A 23,664-nucleotide genomic window follows, 5' to 3' on the forward strand; every position below is an offset into this window, starting at 1 on the left:
ATCAGGGGCTCTGAGCGGGAGTTGTAAGAGGACGCCCTCTCTCCATGTCAGGCTCCCCAACCAGGTACGTGACAGTAGCAGAAGGACATGTCTTGAGGGGCCTCTCCTCTGGAGGAAATTTGCCACCATATTGCGGCACTAACACAAGCCGTCAAGCCCTGTGTCCACCTGCATCCTCTGTGAACACCACAGTTACACCTTCTCCAACCGTCGCTCCAAGAGCCATTGCAAGCCCTGCTGTGATGATGTTGCCCCCTGAGCCTGGGGAACCTACAGTCAGGTCCATAAATATTGGGACATGGACACAATTCTAACATTTATGGCTCTATACACCACCACAATGGATTTGAAATGAAATGAACAAGATGTGCTTTAACTGCAGACTGCCAGCTTTAATTTGAGGGTATTTACATCCAAATCAGGTAAACGGTGTAGGAATTACAACAGTTTGCATATGTGCCTCCCACTTGTTAAGGGACCAAAAGTAATGGGACAGAATAATAATCATAAATCAAACTTTCACTCAAAAAGATCGTGGGGGCGGGGCCTGAGCATGGCGGCAGGGGAGAGCTCGATGTAGGAGCTCTTGGACGGAGCTCCGTTGTCTGACCTCCCCAAGCCTCCAGGTCTATCCCCTCAGGCATGTTAGAGCCCCGCGGTGTGGGACTTACCCTGGCCTGACGGCTCCCTGTGGAGGAAAGGTGGATGCTGGCGTGGGGAGAGAGAGGAGCGGCTGGAGACTGGCAGTGAGAGAGTCCCTGGATGCTGGGAGACGAAGGGGGCCGGCGCGATCACGTGACCGGCTGCAAGGCACCACAGGGAGATCGGGAAGCCGGCCGGCGTTTTGCAGTGAGAGAGCAGCGCCAACCTGTTTGCCAGGTGGCCGACTCATTTTCCCCCTATCCCCCTGAAACCACTTGAGCCTAAAGTAAATCAGGAGGAGAACTATTGAGACCTGGACAAGGAGACTGAGGAGATCCTGGGGAGTTCCCCCCCATAAACGGAACCTTAGGGGAACTGAGCGAGAAAGCACTCACAAGAAGAAAACATATGAGGAGGGTGAGTGTTCATGACTGAACTTTGACTTGCATTGGTTGAAGTACTGTGTTGACCCCTAAAGAGAAGTAGAGTGTAAGTGAAAGGGGGGACCCCTGGAGACTGTATAAAAGGTGGAAGAGGCCCGCAGGAAGAAAAGAAAAGCTTAAAAAATCAGCAGGGGGATAGGGCAGAGACTTGAAAGTTAAAGAATTGTCTCCCCTCTCTACCCACGAATTTATAAAGGACTATAAGAAGGATAAGAGCCACAGAGAAAAATGAAAAATAAAAATGTAAAAGGAAGTGGGCTTAAAGGGTCCCAGACTGGTACAATTAAAAAATACACATTCCAAGGAAACGTAACCCCAGAAAGACCCCAGAGCAGGACTGAAAAAGGAGAAGCAGATCTTAGTATGGAAAGTAGTCCTAGAGTATCATTAGGCCTTGATACTAGTAACCAGCAAATATCAGGCAATATAGAGATGGAAAAAGATCTACAAATACCTAATAAAAAAGAAATGGCAGAAATGTTTAAAGAATTGGAGAAAACAATAAAACAAGAAATGGTAAATATCCGCAGCGATCTGGGACACCTGTTGGAGAGAGTTGAAGAAACGGAGGAGAAAGTTAAAAGTCAGACCTAGGCTATCTCTGAACTAGAAAAAGAAATAACTAACATAAGGAAAGCCCAAGAAAAATTGTTATATAAGGCTGAGATACAAGAAAACAAAGACAGGAAGAGAAACGTCTTGATACGAGGGGTCCCAGAGAACTCAAAGGGAGAAAGTCTGCAAGAGGTGGTTTGTAAAATATTTAATACTATAACAGACAGCTCTGAAATGGAAAGGACTAAAATAGAAGGAACCTTTAGAAAAGGAAAAATTCAGAGAATTCTGGGGAAAGAAAGGCCGAGAGATATACTAGTTAAATTTTATGAGCTTCGGGATAAAGAAAAAATCTGGAAGAAGACCAAGGGAAAGTCAGTAATTAAGTATGAAGGAGGAGACATACAGATATATGCGGATCTGGCCCCAGAGACTCTGTGGAGAAGGAGATCTTTGAGACCCCTATTGGAAAGGTTGAAAGAACATAATGTGCAATATAGATGGGGGACTCCCGAATGCTTAATAGGATGGAAAAATGGGACTACAGCATACCTCAGGTTTCCAGAAGATTTGAAAAATTTTTGTGACAGTTTAAAAATCCAAAGAATGGAAATCCCTGGCTGGGAAGAAGAACAATGGGAAAATAGAACGAAGAGAAAAGAGGACTGGCAATTTGTGGGGGGGGGGGGGGGGGGCGGGGGGGAGGGGAGAGGGGGAGAGGGATGGAGGAAAAATAGGGTTTTTTTTTTTTGGTTTTTTTTTTCCTCTCTCCTCTATCTTTTTCTGCCCTCACCCTACCATCCTTGTTTTACTGTGCCTGAGATAAATCTGGGTAGGACTTGGGGGGTTATGGGGAGGGTAGACAAGGGGAAAGTCGTCCATGGACGGAGTCTTAGCCCAAGGATCAAATCAAAAGTGGATTTTATATTCCTTAAATGACTAGTAGGCAAATGATAGGCCTAAAAAGAGGGGGGAGGGGAGGGGGGAGGGAGGGGGTTGGAAGGTTGGAAGGGTGGGAAACGGGAGAGGGGGGTTGTTTTTTCTGCAAGATAAAAGAAGATATAAAAGCAAGTGAGAAGGGAGAAGGAGGATAGGAGAAGAAGGGAGGAGAAGAGGAAATAAGAAAAGGGGAGAGAAAAGAAAAATATAGATGGAGGAGAAAAGAGGAAATTTAAGGAAAATGGAAGAGATTCAGTTTATAACATATCATGTAAATGGGTTGAACTGCCCTGGGAAAAGATATAGATTATTTAAAGAACTACACCATAGGGCAGCCTCAGTGATATTTCTACAGGAGACACATCTTGAGATACAATCAAATGTTAGGCTGAGGTCTAGAAATCACCCAACATGGTACTATGCAGACTCCCCGGTTAAAAGAGCAAAAGGGGTAGCAATAGGTTTTGCAAAGAATATTAGCTTTGAGTTGGAAGATAGAAAAACAGACCCAGATGGGAGATTCTTGTTTTTAAAGGGCAAGTTACAGGAGATCGAGTGTACACTGGCCAATATCTACTGTCCTAATAAAAGACCGGAGGCGTATCTGAAACAAGTGTTGAGGAAGTTGATGGACTTTAAAAAAGGACGTCTGATCCTGGCAGGGGATTTTAACTTTTGTATGGAACCACAAAGGGACGCCACCTCCCATATAAAGAGAGAGGGAAGTAGGGCCCTGAAATTATTGAAAAAAGAATTACACATAAGTCAATTGGTAGATGCCTGGAGAATTACACATATGCAAGATAGAGATTATACTTTCTTTTCAAACATGCATAAGAGGTATTCAAGATTAGATCATATATTAATAGAACATCAACTACTTGATCATCTGGTCCAGGTAGAAATAGAGACAATATCTCTATCAGATCACGCCCCAGTTATTATGAAAATGGAATGGGGGAGGAGGAAAATCGGAGGGCTGGGATGGAAATTGAATGAGACACTCTTAGTGGAAAAGGAAATAGCTCAGAAAATAGGGGAGGAGATCGAACGCTTTTTTAAGGAGAATGAGACAGGTGAGGTATCAACAACCACAGTGTGGGAATCTCATAAAGCATATATAAGAGGAATATTAATGGCGATTGGGGCAAGAAAGAAAAAAGAAAGAAGGGAGAAAATGAGTGAGCTCTTAGAAGAAATAAGTAAATTAGAACAAATACATAAGAATAGAATAACAAAAGAAATAGAGCTGAAGTTAAAAAAAAAGAAAGAAGAATTGAAAGAAGTGATAGAAGAGGAGAGGAGAAAAGTATATAATAGAGTTTTGAGTGAGAGATATAGATGGGGAGAAAGACCTGGAAAGTATTTGATGAGAGCCCTGAGGAAAAAGAAAAATAGAAATTATATAGAAAAAATAAAAGATGTTAAAGGAAACCTGATGCATTCAAATAAAGATATCATCAAAGCCTTCATAGAATATTACAGGAAACTGTACAATATAAGCCCCCTGGAAGGCTCAGAAAATATAGAAAGTGAGAAGAATCAAAAAAGAAAGAAATATCTGGAAACGGCTGGGTTACTAAAATTAAGCGAGGATCAATTGAACTCCCTAGATGCAGATATCTCACAGGACGAAATAAAATTAGCATTGAAGGGGAGAGTGTCGGGGAAAAGTCCAGGACCAGATGGATATACAGTGAGATATTATAAAAAATTTAGTGAAATTTTAGTACCAAAACTTAGAAATTACATGAATGCACTAGGTGGAGAGATGGAAGTAAGAAGAGAATCATTACAAGCCCAAGTCGTGCTCATTCAAAAAGAGGGAAAAGATCCCTCACAGTGTTCGAGTTATAGACCTATTTCATTATTGAACACCGACACTAAGTTGTACGCAAAGGTCCTATCAAATAGATTGAAAGAGCTAATGCCTGAATGGATACATGAGGATCAGGTGGGCTTTGTCCCAGGGAGGGAGGGTAAAGACAATGGGTTACGATCACTGATGTTAATCCAAAAGAGCAAAAAGGGAAAAGAACCGGTGGTGTTACTCTCTATAGATGCTGAAAAAGCGTTTGACAGAGTGAACTGGAGATTCATGATGGATACTCTAGAAGCCTTGGGAATTGGGCCTAGGATGAGAGAGTGGATAGGAAAGTTGTACAGATACCCTTCTGTGGTTATTGGGGTAAATGGGGAGAGGTCAGAACCCATTGAGATGTCAAACGGAACAAGACAGGGATGCCCATTGTCCCCATTGTTGTATGTTATATCATTAGAACCATTGTTGTCAACAATAAGGCTGAATAGAGATGTAAAGGGAATCCTGATAGGAGATACAGAACATAAAGTTGCTGCTTTTGCAGACGACTTGCTGTTCTACGTAGGAAATCCCAGGATAACACTTCCAAACTTAATGAAGTCATTAAAGGAATATGGAGAACTATCAAACCTAAAGATTAATCCAACAAAAACGGAGATTCTAAATATAAACATCTTAAAAAATGAAAAAGAAAAGATACAAAAGGAATTTCCCTTTAAATGGAAAGACAGAGATATAAAATATCTAGGAGTAAAACTTACAGCCTCATATAAACATCTATATAAATTAAACTATATTTCATTGATTAATGAGATTAGAGGGGAGTTAAAAATATTGGAGGGAGGAACCCCGACATGGATAGGTCGTATTAATCTGGTAAAAATGGTAATAGTACCAAAAATTATATATAGATATCAAATGATCCCAATTAAACTCCCAGAGATCTTTTTTAAAATAATTAAGAAACTGATAACAAAATACATATGGAGGAATAAAAAACCAAGACTGTCATACGAGCTGTTGAGTAGGAGGAAAGAAGTAGGAGGTTTAGGGCTCCCAGACTTTAAAAGATATTACAAAGCTGTAATATTGGCAAGAACCATAGATTGGATATATAATTATAAAAAAAGCTGGGTGAGAATAGAGAATGAACTCAGTGGAATAGACCTGGGAAGAGTGATATGGGTGCCAACACAGTATAGGGGTTTAAATGATAATGTAAATACATACACTTTGAATGTTTTAAAAATTTGGGATAATTTACACAAAAATATGAAATGGACTTTTAAATCAACACTGATTCCACTAAAAAACACGGAGTTTTTTCCCCCAGGCAGAGAAGAAATAGGAGGGAGGTGGTTTAAAAAAGACAAGGTGCAATTAAGAGATATTTTGGTGGGAGATGAAATAGGATCATTTGGCGAATTGAAAAAAAAAGAGGGAGAGATCTTCACTAAACTAGATGAATGGCGGTATTTTCAATTGAGGTGTTTTGTTGGAAGTTTGCCAAAACCTTTAAGGACAAGAGACAATTGGAACTTGTTTGAAAAGGTATTGGGAACACAAGGTGATGGGAAACACGGGATTGCTAAAGTTTATAAAATACTCACTGAATTAGATACAAACACAAAGCCAACATATATAACAAAATGGGAAATGGATATGGGAGTTGTGATAGATGAGGAAAAGCAGAGGAGAATGTATAGATTAACTCACGAGAACGTTTCTATGAGAGAAGTAGAGATGAACTATAAGTGTTTGACAAGATGGCACATTACACCAAATGTAGAAAATAAGATATGTGGAGAGAGTTCACCACTGTGTTGGAGGGGATGTGGAGAAATAGGCACAATGTACCATATATGGTGGGGATGACCAAAAATCTAGATATTCTGGAAAACAATAATCCACTTGATAGGAAAATTGACAGAAATAGACATAGATCTAGACCCAGAAGTATGTATTTTGCATAACATGGACATAACAGTAAATAAATATAAAAAATCAGGGATATGGTACTATATAAATGCTGCAAAAGCTCTGATACCCAAGTTCTGGCGGCGAATAGAGATACCGAAGGAAGAGGACTGGATTGAAAGAGTTGAGCAGATCAAAAAGATGGAAAGATTGTGTCATATCCAAGAAGATAGGATGGAGGCTTATTATGGGAAATGGGAGAACTGGGAAAAAGCTAGATTATATATGAAGTATAGGAAAGAATAAAGAAAACAACAGAAAAACTTCACTTGCTGATATAAGAAGACGCAGAGAAAAGGCAGGATAGGCAGTGGGGATTAGGGTGGGGGGCGGAGGTGGGAGGGAAATGTTGCATAGAGTAAATAAAGTAGAAATGTTGGATATTATAATATTATAAAATATATTTTTATATATATATATTGTGATGATGAAATGTATTTAAAATGAAAAATTAATAAATATTTAAATTATAAAAAAAAAAATCAAAAACTTTCACTTTTTAATACTTGGTTGCAAATCCTTTGCAGTCAATTACAGCCTGAAGTCTGGAACGCATAGACATCACCAGGCGCTGGGTTTCATCCATGGTGATGATCTGCCAGGCCTCTACTGCAACTGTCTTCAGTTCCTGCTTGTTCTTGGGGCATTTTCCCTTCAGTTTTGTCTTCAGCAAGTGAAATGCTTGCTCAATTGGATTCAGGTCAGGTGATTGACTTGGCCATTGCATAACATTCCACTTCTTTCCCTTAAAAAACTCTTTGGTTGCTTTTGCAGTATGCTTTGGGTCATTGTCCATCTGCACTGTGAAGCGGCATCCAATGAGTTCTGAAGCATTTGGCTGAATATGAGCAGATAATATTGCCCGAAACACTTCAGAATTCATCCTGCTGCTTTTGTCAGCAGTCACATCATCAATAAATACAAGAGACCCAGTTCCATTGGCAGCCATACATGCCCACACCATGACACTACCACTACCATGCTTCACTGATGAGGTGGTATGCTTAGGATCATGAGCAGTTCCTTTCCTTCTCCATACTCTTCTCTTCCCATCACTCTGGTACAAGTTGATCTTGGTTTCATCTGTCCATAGGATGTTGTTCCAGAACTGTGAAGGCTTTTTTAGATGTCGTTTGGCAAACTCTAATCTGGCCTTCCTGTTTTTGAGGCTCACGAATGGTTTACATCTTGTGGTGAACCCTCTGTATTCACTCTGGTGAAGTCTTCTCTTGATTGTTGACTTTGACACACATACACCTACCTCCTGGAGAGTGTTCTTGATCTGGCCAACTGTTGTGAAGGGTGTTTTCTTCACCAGGGAAAGAATTCTTCCGTCATCCACAACAGTTGTTTTCCGTGGTCTTCCGGGTCTTTTGGTGTTGCTGAGCTCACTGGTGCGTTCCCTCTTTTTAAGAATGTTCCAAACAGTTGTTTTGGCCACGCCTAATGTTTTTGCTATCTCTCTGATGGGTTTGTTTTGTTTTTTTCAGCCTAATGATGGCTTGCTTCACTGATAGTGACAGCTCTTTGGATCTCATCTTGAGAGTTGACAGCAACAGATTCCAAATGCAAATAGCACACTTGAAATTAACTCTGGACCTTTTATCTGCTCATTGTAATTGGGATAATGAGGGAATGACATATACCTGGCCATGGAACAGCTGAGAAGCCAATTGTCCCATTACTTTTGGTCCCTTAACAAGTGGGAGGCACATATGCAAACTCTTGTAATTCCTATACTATTCATCTGATTTGGATGTAAATACCCTCAAATTAAAGCTGACAGTCTGCAGTTAAAGCACATCTTCATTTCATTTCAAATCCATTGTGGTGGTGTATAGAGCCAAAAATGTTAGAATTGTGTCGATGTCCCAATATTTATGGACCTGACTGTACGCCCGAGAGATTTTCTGGCGACCGCTACAAATTCAGGGCCTTTCGCAACGCATGTGAACTGTATTTTGCATTGCAACCCCGCACCTTCTCCCTAGAGGCAACCAAAGTGGGATTTGTGATATCAAATCTCCAGGGCGAACCTCAAGCATGGGCCCACCACTTGCTGGAGAAAGCAGATGCCAAACTGACCTCCGTGAGTGGGTTCTTCGAAGCTATGGCACAACTTTACGACGATCCCCAGCGATCTGCATCTGCGGAAGCCGCACTGCATTCTCTTCAGCAGGGCCGCAGGGCAGCGGAGGACTATGTAACCGAGTTACGGCGCTGGAGCGCTGACACCAGTTGGAATGACGCTGCCCTACACTACCAGTTTCGTTTAGGCCTTGCTGAACCCCTGAAGGATGAGCTAGCCTGAGTCGGTTTACCCAATACCCAGGAGGAACTCATCAATCTGACCATACAAATTGACCGCCGACTCAGGGAGCGAAGGTTAGAAAGATCGGCAGGCCAAGTCCACCCCACATGGATGCTACCCAGGGTACCACCTCCAATAAGTATGGCACCAACCAGCCCTGCTGCACCCACTTCTGACGGATCTGAGCCCATGCAAATAGGGTTGCTATGAACCACACTCACTCCGGAGGAACAGCAACGCCCCTGGCAAGGCAATATATGTCTCTACACTGTGGAGAACCCAGACACTATCTATGGAACTGCCGTGAAAAATCACGTAAGTCTCTGACCACCCTGCCTGCTGAAATACCCACTGCCAACCCTGCTCAGCTCACCATCTCCGTTTCATTTCAGCTTTCGGGAAGAACTTTGCCGGTCACCGCTATAATTGATTCCGGGGCCTGCAGTTGCTTCATTGACGCAACCTTTGCTCAGCAGCATCGGTTACCCTTAAGGGCTAAAAATCAGAAACTGATGGTATTTCTGGTTGACGGATCCAACATTAAATCTGGGGCAGTCACACAGTAAACGATCCCACATCCTGTGATAATATCTCCATCTGGTCACAAGGAACTATTATGCTTGGACGTCATTGCATCCCCACTATTCCCAGTCATCTTAGGGATCCCATGGTTACAGGCCCATAACCCTGGACTAAATTGGGTATCTGGTGAAGTGGACTTTAAATCGGCCTACTGCAATGAACACTGCTTTCCTCAAAGTCCTGCTCCGTCCAGGTCTCTGTTGTGCATGGAAAGCGATACCGAGGTAGGCCAGATGGTCCCGGCAGCATACCATGACTTCTTAGACGTGTTCAGCAAACGTGGCGCAGACAGCCTTCCACCTCACAGACCTTACGATTGCCCAATCGAACTGCTACCAGGAGCTGAGATCCCCTTTGGTCGGATCTTTCCACTGTCGGAGCTTGAGTTGGAAGCATTAAAGGACTATTTTGACGATAACCTCAAAAAGGGGTTCATCTGCCCCTCCACCTCTCCAGCTGGGGCAGGAATCTTCTTTGTTGAAAAGAAAGATCATTTTCTCCGTCCGTGTGTAGACTACCGGGAATTAAACAATATCACGGTAAAGAATCAATATCCTCTGCCACTAATTCCAGAACTCTTCCAGAGGCTCAGAGTGGCAACCATATTCACTAAGCTCAACTAAAGGGGAGCCTACAATCTTGTAAGGATCAGAAAAGGGGACGAGTGGAAAACAGCGTTCCGCACCAGGTTTGGGCACTATGAATACTTAGTTATGGCCTTCGGGCTCTGCAACGCCCCCGCAACCTTCCAGCATCTGGTGAATGACATCTTCAGGGATTTCTTGGATGTTTTCGTGGTTGTGTATCTCGATGACATCCTGATCTTCTCTGCATCCATCGAGCTTCACCAGGATCATGTACAGAAAGTCCTTGGACACCTCCGATTACATGGACTTTATGCCAAACCAGAGAAATGCAACTTTGAACGCCAGAGCATTCAGTTCCTGGGGCTAATTATCTCCACGGAAGGCTTCAAAATTGATCCCCAGAAAGTTTCTGCCATACTGGAATGGCCTGCACCAACAGATAAAAAAGGAGTACAGCGCTTCATAGGCTTTGCTAACTTCTATAGAAGATTCATCAAGGGATTCTCGGCCATCATCACTCCTATCACCCAACTGACCAAACAGGGAATCTGATTCTGTTGGACATCAGAGGCTCAAGATGCCTTTGAATCATTAAAGAAACTTTTTACATCCGCACCCATATTAAGCCACCCAGATCCAGTACTACCCTTTGTATTAGAAGTTGATGCCTCGGAAAGTGCTGTTGGGGCTGTTCTATCGCAGCGACAAGGTCTAAAACTTTTGCTTCACCCTGTTGCTTTCGTTTCCAGGAAATTATCCCCGGCAGAGAGAAATTACGATGTAGGGGATCGGGAATTGCTGGCCATCAAATCAGCCCTGGAGGAATGGAGGTACCTGTTAGAGGGAGCAGCACATCCCATCATGATCTACACCGATCACAAGAATCTGGAGTACCTGAAGACAGCAAGACGTCTAAAACCCCGACAAGCCAGGTGGGCACTTTTCTTTTCTAGTTTCAGTTTCCATATCACTTACAGACCAAGCTCCAAGAATGTCAAACCGGATGCCCTGTCTAGGATGTTTGATGATCCGAAGGATCCACCTACCCCTGATACAGTGCTCTCAGCAAGTAACTTCTGCCTCCTACAACTGATCGTTTCTCACAGATCCAGCAGGCATCTGTTGGGGCTCCACCCCCTCCAGGAATAACCCTGTCCTCCAGAGAAGGATTGCTTTGGTCAGGAAACAGAATTTTTGCACCTGAAACTACCCGACTGGCAATTTTAGGGCTATGCCATGATCATCCACTGGCAGGACATTTCGGGGTCCACAAGACCCTAGACTTGGTACAGCGTCTGTTCTGGTGGCCCGAGTGGGAGAAAGATTGCAAGGCCTACGTGAACTCTTGTCCCACATGCATCCAGAACAAGGGCAATAGGAGTAAGACCTGGGGATTATTAAGGCCTCTATACCAGTTCCTGACCGTCCTTGGAGGATGATATCGATGGATTTTATTGTAGAGCTGCCTCCATCGGAAGGATGTTCAGCCATCTTCGATGGTGGAATTCGCTTACAATAATGCAAAACACTCGGCCACAAAACAATCTCCCTTCTTCTCGAACTATGGATTTCACCCGGCATTTATTTCCAGCTTAATACCTGAATCAGCGATCCCAGCAGTCCAGGATACCTTTGAATTCCTGCAGCAGAATAACAAGATGTTACAGGAGACAATCTCAAAGGCCCAGCTGAATAACAAGAGATTCTTTGGCAGAAAGAGGAAAGGAGACCTAGTCTTGGAACCTGGAGAAGAGGTATGGTTGTCAACAGCCAACCTAAGATTAACCTCAAAGAAGTTAGGCCCTTTTCCCGTAAAGAGAAGAATTAATGACGTGGCATATGAGCTCATACTACCAGCTTCATTAAAGATCCATCCTGTATTCCATATATCACTGCTCAAGACTACAGTCTCGAACCCCTTCCCAGGTCGGGAATTGGGGCCACCTGAACTATTGATCATCGATGGCGAAGAAGAATATGAGATCAAAACCATTGTTGACTGCAGGAGAAGGAGGAACCAACTCCAATATCTAATTAAGTGGAAAAGGTATGGTCCTGAAGACAATTCGTAGGATCCAGAGTCTAACATCCATGCCAAAGAGTTAATGAAGGCATTCAAGCGCAGGCATCCAGAGAAGATGGCCCAGTTGGCATCCGGAGGCTGCCCTTAGGGAGGGGGCACTGTCAGGGATCCCGTCGCCGTCACATCATCCCCTCGGGCCATAGTGGTGCGAGTGCGCAGGCGCGGGAGTGTGCGGCCCCGCATGCGCGGTAGCGCGGAAAACCCACGCATGCGCAGTAAGCATACACGTCACACCAGGCGGGCTATTTAAACCTGCAAAGTAGTAAAGTCAAATGCCTTCCAGTCTATAACGTTCCCGCATATATTCCTGATCCTGTTACCTGTACTCTGATTTTGTACAAATAAAAAGTGCGCTAATTATTCACAAAACATGCAAGGGTAAATAATAAAAATAAATTAATTCATAAATATAAACACAAGTCCAGCCACCATAACAGTGATAGTCCAATATCAACTTAATGTCAATCTTGAAAACAAACACCCATGTGCAAATCCAACACCAGATGAAATGAATACACTCACCAGAGCTATATGCTGATTATATTATAAACCAGCATGATAGCATTTTGCTCTGGGAGCAATGATCTGCAGGATATCCCAGTAGAGGAACAGCAACCAATAGTAATCCAATCAGCACATATGGAACAGCTAGGCACTCCGCCCCTTGAAGACGTCAAGTGACGAAACGCGTTGGGCCTGGCCTAGTGGATATGACGTTGGAACGTTCCTCCCAGCTGTCGGCTGTTTGATCACAGTGCAGGAGCTCTGCCCATGTTATTGGAAGATCATTTGCTGCTTAGCTGTTCCATATGTGCTGCCTAGCTGTACAACTGGGGGATCAATGGTGGAGAAGGATCTGGGAGTTCTGGTAGATCAAAAGCTTAAAAATGGCATGCAATGTCAAGCTGCGGTTTCTAAAGCGAGCAAAATCCTCTCTTGTATTAAAAGAGGTATAGACTCCAGAAAGAGAGATATAATTTTACCTCTGTACAAATTATTAGTAAGACCTCATCTGGAATATGCAGTTCAGTTTTGTGTCACAAGTTAGCCTGCAGCCTCTTGTTTGTTTGTCTTACCTCCTTGCTGTTTCTTCACATGTGTTTCTCTGTGCTCACCTATGGGCGTCGTCTGCTATTCCCTGGGTTTTATGTGCTTCCCTTTCATCACTTCCTGGCCCGCCTCCTAGCTGGCCTGTCAATTTAAGACATGCTCAGTCTGTCTCACTTGCCTGAGCAACGTTGTTGTCTGAGCCCCTGTGGTCCTCTGAGAATCCGTTCAAGTATATCTGTGTACCGACCCCGGCTTGTCCCTGACATTCCTCCTATATTGTCTATCCATGTACCGACCTCGGCTTCGTTCCTGACATTGCCTGTCTTCCGCCTGTCCTGACCTTGGCTTGCCTACTGGATCTCCTGAGTCTACTCCCATTGTACTCTGCTCCTGCTAGCGGTCTCTTCTACCTCAGCTGGGTGTACCTGGGGGCCGCGACCTGGTCCCAGCCTGCTGCAAGTCCATCCCCACCATCAGGGGCTCTGGTGAACAAGCAGGCTGGGGCTTAGACTCCTCACCCTGAGGAACCCCAAGCTGTGGATTAAGAGCTCACTACCACAGGTGCTGACAGTTTGCTCAGGCCATGAGCTCCTCGGAGACACTGCGGCCTCTCCTGGAACAACTTCAGGGCTTGGTGCAAAGAATCGATGTCCAGCAGGCCTATCAAGAACAGATTATGCATTATCTGCAGGAACTCTCCTCCCGGTTGGATCAGCTACAGGCAGGGTCCACTTCCTCATCCCCTGCTTCGGCTTTGGGCCCTGCTCCGGCTCCTGCTGTTCCACCTTCCGCTGTTCACCTGTGGAACCCCATCCTTCGAGATTCCAGCTGCCTCCACCACCTCACTTTTCTGGTGATCCCAAGGCCTGTCGAGGCTTCATCAATCAGTGCTCGATTCATTTTGAGCTAGCAGCCGATAATTTCCCTACCGATCGTTCCAAGGTGGCATACATGATCTCCCTCCTTTCAGGTGAAGCACTGGCTTGGGCCTCACCACTGTGGGAGCGTCAAGACCACAATATCTCCAGTCTCCCAGCCTTCCAGCAAGCTTTCCGGAAAACGTTTGATGTGCCCAGCAGGACTTCATTTGCTGCGGGAGCCCTTCTTCGGCTATGCCAAGGTAGCATGACGGTTGATCAGTATGCAGTCCGTTTTCGCACCTTGGCTTCAGAACTTGCTTGGAATGATGAGGCCCTTTCTGCAACCTTTTGGCAGGGTTTAGCGGACCGGGTTAAGGATGAATTAGCCGGAAGAAACATACCCACCATCCTGGATGAGTTGATTGCTCTTAGCATCCAAATTGATGTCCGCTTCCAGGAACAAGATCTGGAAAAGTCTGGTCCACGTCACTCCCAAGTAGGTTCATTTGCTCCTGTTTCCCAAAAATTCCTTGTACCACCTACCTCTGCAGCTGGGCCGACTTCCGAGAAACCAATGCAGCTAGGCTGAACACGCCTCACTCCACAGAAGCGATCGCGTTGCATAAGACTTGGTCTATGCCTTTACTGTGGGGCTAAGGGTCATGCTTTTAAGTCTTGTTCAGTCCGACTGGGAAACTCCCGTGTCTAGGTCACTTTGAGGGAGGAGATCTAGATCAGAACCTGAACTCCGCTTCCTTCCCTCGAATTGTTATGCATCCATTGGGCTCTGAACTCATACCAGGTTTCGGCTTATGTGGACTCTGGGGCAGCCGGGAATTTCATTGAACAATCCTTGGCTCCTGAATTAGGCATTCCTCTTGTTCCCCTGATGATGCCCCTATCAGTATCTGCAGTTGATGGCTCTACCTTGGCTTTAGGACCTCTACGCTTTCGAACTATCAGCATAACTATGCATGTGCGCATTCTTCATCGTGAGGAAATTTCCTTTCTGGTCCTTCCTAATTCTTCAAGTCCCATCATTCTGGGACTTCCGTGGTTGCAGAGACATTCACCCTATCTTGACTGGAACTCTGGCCAAGTATTGTCGTGGGGCTCACAATGCCATCAGACCTGTCTTCCTAAAGTGAGTCCTCCTAGGTGTGTACCCGTGGCTGAGGTCATCACCTCTCCAATACTCCCTCCGCACTATCAGGTCTTCCAAGATGTCTTTTGCAAGAAAGCTGCTGACTCCCTGCCGCCTCACCGTCCCTATGACTGTGCTATCGACCTCTAACCTGGGTCTTCTCCACCACGAGGTAAAGTTCACCCTTTCTCCATTCCTGAGACTCAAGCCATGTCCAAATATGTCCAGGAGAATCTGCAGAAAGGTTTTATCCGTAAGTCCAATTCTCCTGCTGGGGCTGGCTTCTTCTTTGTGGAGAAAAAAGATGGTTCGCTACGACCCTGCATTGATTATAGAGGTCTCAATGCTATCACCATTAAGAATCGGTACCCCTTACCTCTGATTTCTGAACTCTTTGACAGACTCCGAGATGCTCGAATTTTCACTAAGCTAGATCTCCATGGAGCATACAATCTGGTTAGGATCCGTGAGGGTGATGAGTGGAAGACAGCTTTCAATACCAGAGACGGGCAATATGAATATCTTGTGATGCCCTTTGGCTTGTGTAATGCTCCAGCTGTCTTCCAGAACTTCGTTAATGACATTTTTTCTGATCTGCTGTATGTTTGTGTCATTGTCTATCTGGATGATATACTCATTTTTTCTCCAGATTTAGAAACTCATCGTCAGCATATGAGTACTGTTCTCCTACGTCTTCGGGACCACCACCCGTATGCTACGTTGGAGAAGTGTCTCTTCGAACAAACCAAGGTTCCTTTTCTAGGCTACATAGTCACGGATAAAGGGCTGCTTATGAATTCTGCCAAACTCCAAGCCATTTCCAATTGGCCTCAGCCCTCTGGGTTGAAACCCACTCAGAGCTTCTTGGGATTCACTAATCGCCAGTTCATTCCTAACTATTCTTCGCTGGTGTCCCCAATCACTTCTTTGACTCAAAAGGGTTCCAACGCCAGAACCTGGCCTTCCGAGGCAGTCGACGCATTCCACAGACTAAAAGCCATTTTTCTCTCTGCATCGATTCTCATACGTCCAGACATCTTTCAGCCTTTTTTCTTGGAGGAAGACGCTTTTTCTTTGGGAGTGGGGGCCGTCCTGCTCCAAATGCATGATGGTAAACTCCGTCCTTGTGCCTTCTTCTCTTAGAAATTTTCGGATACTGAAAAGAATTACACTATCGGTGGTCAGGAATTGCTGGCGATAAAGCTGGCACTGCAGGAATGGAGACATCTGCTGGAGGGATCCCCACATCGCATTCTGGTTTACACTGATCATAAGAACCTCCAGTATCTCCAGTCCGCCCTGTGTTTGAATCCCAGAGAAGCACGATGGGCTCTCTTCTTTGCCAGATTTAATTTTGACATTACCTTCCGACCCGGTTCCAAAAATGCCCATGCGGATGCCTTGTCTAGATCATTTGACAGTGCTGATTCTGAATGTCATATTGAACCAGAACCTATCATTTCTGCCAATCGGATCCTATCCACCATTCATCTTCAGCCTAAACGCATCCCACCCGGAAAGACCTTTGTGGTCCCCGCCCTTCGTCCAAAGCTACTCAAATGGGCACATGACTCTAAACTTTCTGGACATCCTGGGGTACTACGCACCTGTGCCTTCCTGCAGCGTCATTACTGGTGGCCCTCACTGAGAAAGGATGTTGAAGAATATGTCCAGGCTTGCGCCATTTGTGTGCAATCTAAGTCCTCCACGTCTGCTCCAGCAGGTCTCCTTTTACCTCTACCGGTTCCAGATGAGCCTTGGCGTTGCATTTCCATGGACTTTATTTCCAAACTACCCCCTTCTGCTGGTTCCACTGTTATCTGGGTGGTTGTGGACGGATAGGTTTTCTAAAATGTGCCACATAACTCCACTTCCGGGACTTCCTTCGGCCGTCACGTTGGCCTCCACCTTCATTAAGGAGATTTTCCGTCTCGTAAGAGGGGGGGGAGTACTGTCACAAGTTAGCCTGCAGCCTCTTGTTTGTTTGTCTTACCTCCTTGCTGTTCCTTCACATGTGTGTTTCTCTGTGCTCACCTATGGGCGTCGTTTGCTATTCCCTGGGTTTTATGTGCTTCCCTTTCATCACTTCCTGGCCCACCTCTTAGCTGGCCTGTCTATTTAAGACATGCTCAGTCTGTCTCACTTTGCCTGAGCAACGTTGTTGTCTGAGCTCCCGTGGTCCTCTGAGAATCCGTTCAAGTATATCTGTGTACCGACCCCGGCTTGTCCATGACATTCCTCCTATAATGTCTATCCGTGTACCGACCTCGGCTTCGTTCCTGACATTGCCTGTCTTCTGCCTGTCCTGACCTCGGCTTGCCTACTGGATCTCCTGAGTCTACTCCCATTGTACTCTGCTCCTGCTAGCGGTCTCTTCTACCTCAGCTGGGTGTACCTGGGGGCGGCGACCTGGTCCCAGCCTGCTGCAGGTCCATCCCCACCTTCAGGGGCTCTGGTGAACAAGCAGGCTGGGGCTTAGACTCCGCGCCCTGGGGAACCCCAAGCTGTGGATTAAGAGCTCACTACCACAGGTGCTGACATTTTGGGCACCAATTCACAAAAAGAACATTGGGGAACTTGAGGAAGTACAGAAAAGGGCAACCAAACTGCTAAAAGGCATGGAGGAGATCAGCTATGAGAAAAGATTAGAGGAACTGAATTCATTCTCTCTTGAGAAGAAGAGATTAAGGGGGGATATGATCAACATGTATAATACATAAGGGGGGATATGATCACCATGTATTATACATAAGGGGGGATATGATCTCCATGTATAAATACATAAGTGGTTCATATAGTGAACTCGGTGTAGGGCTATTCACCCTGAAGTCATCACAGAGGACAAGAGGGTACTCTTTACGTCTGGAGGAAAAGAAATTTGATCTCCAAACACGGAAAGGTTTCTTCACAGTGAGAGCTGTAAAAATGTGGAATAGACTCCCTCAAGAGTTGGTTCTGGCAAGTGTGACGATCGCGCGTCAGACCCCTGACCTTCTCACCAAACTCGTGCCTGAAGGACTAGCCAATCTGAAACTGCGATGTCACGTGTGTAATAATGCCATGCCCAGCTGCACCCTGCACAACGATTTTCCAGCTAATGGACCACAAATCGATGTACCGGCAGCCTGAATGCGATTGTTACTGGGTCAGGTTAATTACGCACTTAACCCTTCACACTGCCACCACCTCCGTTTTGTACAGAGAAAGAGGAAACTCGGCAATATCAGCAATAACACTATGATGGTTGAGATAATCGTCTGTATAGCACTGTCACCACAGACAGGTTATACAGAGGGTTAAACAAACACAGTAGCGCTCTTTTAGAGGCAGGAATTCGTAAGTTGCATTAACGAGCTATAGAAACAGTTCACCACTTTCAGAAATAAAGATTTATTACTAAAAGGTCAAAAGGGTGCAATAAAAATATTTACAGAGAAAAGATGTAACCAATATATATATAAATATACAGAGAACAACAGCACAGCAAAGAGGTAACAGAAAGCAGGTTAAAGGGTTAAAGTACTTGCCAATCAGCCTTGGGTTAAGCAGATCATGTTTCAGAGCAAAAGGGCTCCCAAGTTGGTTCTGATGTTAAACGGGAGAATTATTCAACGTACACTCTTAGGCCTGACAGCCTATTTTGTGGTCCCCCAGCAGAGGGTGTCTCTGAAGCCAAGGACCAATGCCTCATTTGGGGAGGGATTGTCTGGGCGGAGACCCAAACTAGAACCAAAATCTCTCCTAGGCACAAGTACCATTTCACCCGCAGACGCATCTGATATGCAGACACAGACGCATCTGATATGCAGACGCATCTGAGGAATGGTTAGATATGCGATATGAAATACATACTTGAGTGGTTCAAGAGATGTAATTTTCTGCTTTCCTATGTACTCCAGCCAAGGAGAGTGACATATCAAACCGTTTGTCTTCTCGTGGCCAATCTGAAGATATGCCTGTTTTTTATGTAAGTCTCTCATATTCCAAGATATGAGACAGGGGAAAAATGGATTTTAAAAGTGTTATCTAGTTTCTTACTCTTCTGGAATGTCTTTGAACTTAGGGGAAGGCTTGGGTTATCTTTGTACGAGGTGCCAGATTGCTCAGCTTCCCAGCCGGCCTGGCACCTAGCTCAAAGATGGTTTATAGCTTGGAGCCCCCTGCTGTGCCCTGGCAGGCCTGTGACACTTCCAACACACACACACCAACCAAATGTCACTGTGACTCTGAGAGGGAGGGGGAGAATGAGGGGAGATATGTTTGTACAAGATGGATGATCCTTTGCCAAGATGGACCCAAAATGGTTGAACCGTGTCCATCTATGTGCGCATGATTGCTACAGCAAGCTCAGTGGATTGCTTCAAAAAGGCCTGGTTTGTTTCTTAGATACACAGAATATAACTGGCTACTAACATTTATAGGTAAAGTTGATCCGATAGATCTGAGAACTGCAATCAACACAGACAAGAGTGAGTTATCAGTCCGCCCCTGGTTAACATTAGTAGTTTACTGTGCCACTCATTAATCAGACATTTGTGAGACATAAGTTCAAAGGTTATCCACAAACTGTGCTTCAATTTATCAACTCACCAAAGCCATGAATCGAAGAATACCTGGCTGTACAAAGAAATTCTCCTTACAGCTGAGTGATAGAAGAAGCACAAATCTATTCCATGGATGCGTTGCTAAATGAAGAGCTAAACAAAATATACAATTTCTGTATGTAATGTATGCATTATACATATGGGCACATAAATGTACAAATATAGTTTTTCAGCTGTTATCCACAGAAAAATGTTACACATCAAAACATATTAATTGTCAATTAGTATAAAAAGCAAATGTGATAAATATAAGACATCTGTTGAGCTAATTAGTTTTAAATGCCCATCGTTTAGCAGCAAAACCTTTGGGGTTTCAAAGCAAAATATGAACCAGGATTTCATGACATCACATTAATAACAACCACAATCTTATAATAAGCTAATTTCCTAAAGTATGACATGACAGGAAAAGATGTATAGGTGAATCAGAGTGACTTGCGAGCCACAGGTGTGATAATTACTAGAGGATCGCAAACATGAAACACATAACTACAACTGTGTTGGAAATATCTACAAATATATCTTGCGCTCCTAAATACTTCTCAATAAATAATAATTAAATTATTACCATTAAATTAATTCAAATTATGATACAAATAACTAATAAACGTGTATGACTCAGAGGCCAGCAGAGGATTTCCAATGGGATATTGCGTTATTTAAACCTGTCTAATGTGAGTTTAATACTTGGATGGTGGGAATAAAAAGTTTTAAAAGGTAAAGCACTATGTCCTCTATTTCTTCCTGCATGCGGAGTAACACAAGGAGAGGATAATTAGGAGGTCTGAGATAACAAAAGGAGTGTGTAATCCCTGAGGGGATAATCAGCCACCAGAGGATACATCCATTACTCCTAAAGGAAGGATCTCCCAATTTTACCAGCAAAAGTATATGTCCAGCAGGTTCCAGGGAAAGTGAACCGAAAGCGTGTATAGCCTAATTGCAGGCTTCAAAGGAGGTGAGCGCACATCTTCACTATTTGAAGGATTCACAAAAGTCACAAATTGAAGAACAACAAGCACCAAGTCACTATATATAAACAATTGTTTATTCAATGGGACTATTATTTTGATGATATTTGGATTCATACTAATCACTACTAATTATTTATGAGCATTTGGTTATTTTTATTTATGGGGGATCATTTAAATGCATTTTAGTTGAGGGTTATTAGTTGGTTTATTATCTTTATTATATTAAATGAGGGTATTATGAATATAAATGAAATTGAGGGTATTAGTAAGTACATCATGTCACTAATAGATGATTTATGAGCACTTGGTAAAATATTTTTTTAGAGGAGTATTTCATGTGGAATTATTTTGATATTTATTTGGAGGAGATTAATTAGTTGAAATTATCTATTTAAATATTCTTTGGTATGTATACACTTTTATTAGTTATTTGTATCATAATTTGAATTAATTTAATGGTAATAATTTAATTATTATTTATTGAGAAGTATTTAGGAGCGCAACATATATTTGTAGATGACAGGAAAAGAACCATCCACTCTTGAATTAGGGTTAGAGCTGCACCCTAAGGCTCAGGTCCTATAGTGGTTGCTAACTTTGTTACTTCTGTTACATTTCTGTTACTAGACTTCTGTAAAATCACAAATTGTTCATTAGTTGCTAGTGCAGTGTATATACATGATGTATAAATAATCTATAACTCTATTTTCCTCTGTCATGTAAAGGGGTTGGAGTGACGACATGTTTTGCGCTGAAGGTGGAAGTGATGTAACATTCTTTTGCTTCCGCTATGTGATGAGACACCTAGCTAACAGGTGGAAAGCATGACTTTCGTCATTCACTGCGTGCGCTGCTAGTAATACGGAATCATGTCAGAGCTTACTAAGCTTCAAAGAGGGCAAATTGTTGGTGCTGGCTTAGCTGGTGCCTCTGTGACTGAATTAGGAGGATGCAGTGCACAGAGACACTCAGCTGTCAGGCTCCGTTCACATCTCCACACACAGAGAACTCACATTCTTGTACAAATTTTTTTGGGGGCGGTTTGGAGAATTTCCACTCGTCACGCATAGGGCAGCACATTCAATTGAATAGGCCGCCCTACTCGCGACAGACGCCCCAAAGAAGCTCCAGAACCTTTATTAGAGCACAGCATGGCGTGTTTTTTATTGCACTTTTTGGTGCGCTTGCAGTATTTTTGTCACATGGCAGATGCTGGCCTGCTACCCATTAACATTTACTTGCACTGAAAAGTGCATGTTTTCTGTGCAATTTGCCGTGCGTTCAGAAAAGCACAGATGTGAATGGAGCCTCATTGTTCTTGTTCTTTAAACACACCAATTTCACTTTCAGGCCCAATTCACATCTAGCATAGTGGGAGTGCACGTTTTTTAGCTACTTTTTCCTGCAACACACATAAGGCAGCCCACTGATTTAAACAGGCTGCCCTACATGTTCCAAAGTATCTCATGCGTCATTTTGGCATGTTACTGTTTGCACATTTTTTACTGCACGTTTTGCTGTGTTTGTCACTCATTTTTTCACATGCCAAAATGTGTGTTTGTGTCTGTGTTTGGGATGCCATTAACAATTAATGGCACCAAAAGAGCGACTAGTTTATTTTAAATGTATAAAGGTAGCCATACACTATACAATCTGATTATACAATCTCCTTTAGATTTACCAAAACTATATAATAAGGGGACACACCTATCTAACCAATAACACTTTACCCAATCAGGCAGGTTCTTGCACTACATAGTTGATGGTAGGTCTAAATTAGATTGTACAATCAGATTGTATGTGTATGGTGAGCTTTACAGACTTCCAGTGATACACTTCTCCTTTTTCAATACTAAAGCTCTGCTCCACATGGGCTCTTATGTGATCGCTCAGCTCCTGCCAAATGAATGATCTGTGCAAGATGAAGGTGCAAAACAATCAATCACTGGCTCTGTATTTATGGTGTGTGTTAATGAGGTCAGCAGGTGAAGTACTTCCTTCTAAAGGTTTTCATGTCCTATGTACCGAATTTCCGAGACAGAGCAGGAAGTAAAAGAAGACTTTAAAGGGTGATTTATCTTCAGTAAGCTGGTGTTTAGTGGCACATGCAACAAGCATGTCAGAAGCATCAGCACCAGACTTGCTACAGCCACCTCTCCTCCTCTCTATTTCCTGCAGCCACTGTTTAGCTACTATCGCTTTGCCGGCTGGAGCATTTTGATAGTGCTGGTAATGCTTTCTTTCTCATTGGCTGGTGGTGGCACTCCTCTTGGGTGGCATCCTCCATCAGCTCCATCTGCCTAGCCTCCTCTCTACATTTGCTGGTGGCGCTTTATTGAAATGTCACAAGCCCAGGGTTTCCTGGCTCCTGTACTTATGCTTTGTTTTGTAATGCTACTGTTGCTTGACCCCTTGTCTGACCCTTGTCTAGACACAGATTATTCTACTGTTAAGCCGGCCATAGATGGATCAAATCTTGTCCGGTTCAGCAGGGACTGGCCGAGATTCAATCCATCTATGGGCAGGCTTGTTGTACCCTAGTCGATCCACCGATTGACTTGAGTACAACCAGTCTGTTGGATTTTTTACATGCGATTACTGCCAGCGGCTATAGTCACTAGCAGTAATCATTGTGTTGTGCTGGCCAGGAAGGTAGAGATTCCCCCCATCAACACTGCCTGTGTTGATAGGGTAATTGAGTGATTTTCTTTCCTGCAACCCGTGGCTGCAGGAAAGAAAACTGAATAATCTATGGCTTGCCTAAGCCAACTGACCTACTGAACACCACCTGCCCCGTAGCTTGCTTGGATAATAAAATATTCGCTGTCTACCCTGGTCCTTGCCTGGATAACAGATATTATTATTACAGGTACTTATATAGCGCTGTCAATTTATGCAGCGCTGTACATATAGTACATTCACATCAGTCCCTAACCCTCAAGGGGCGTACAGATATGTTACTGATTGCCCCCTGCCCTTACCCTTGCTTGTATAATGGACTTTGTCTGCTGTTACCCAGCCCTTACCACTGCATGCTTGGATGTTTATTTACTAAAGGCAGAAAGACTTACTCCACCCACAATCATCTGTC

General features: G+C 43.8%; 1 protein-coding gene across 1 annotated transcript in view; it reads right to left on the bottom strand.

The window, feature by feature from the left end:
- Window positions 1–23,664, bottom strand: part of MEI1 (meiotic double-stranded break formation protein 1) — a 576,193-nt gene that overhangs the window by 26,940 nt on the left and 525,589 nt on the right. Inside the window, exon 29 of the mRNA XM_089687729.1 lies at window positions 19,586–19,692. Within this exon, the coding sequence (XP_089543855.1) occupies window positions 19,586–19,692 (107 nt within the window). The remainder of the gene's footprint in view (window positions 1–19,585; window positions 19,693–23,664) is intronic.

This window comes from Staurois parvus, unplaced genomic scaffold (assembly GCF_062004578.1).
Source record: "Staurois parvus isolate SC_StPar_1 unplaced genomic scaffold, SC_StPar_1.0 ptg000436l, whole genome shotgun sequence".
Lineage (NCBI taxonomy): Eukaryota > Metazoa > Chordata > Amphibia > Anura > Ranidae > Staurois > Staurois parvus.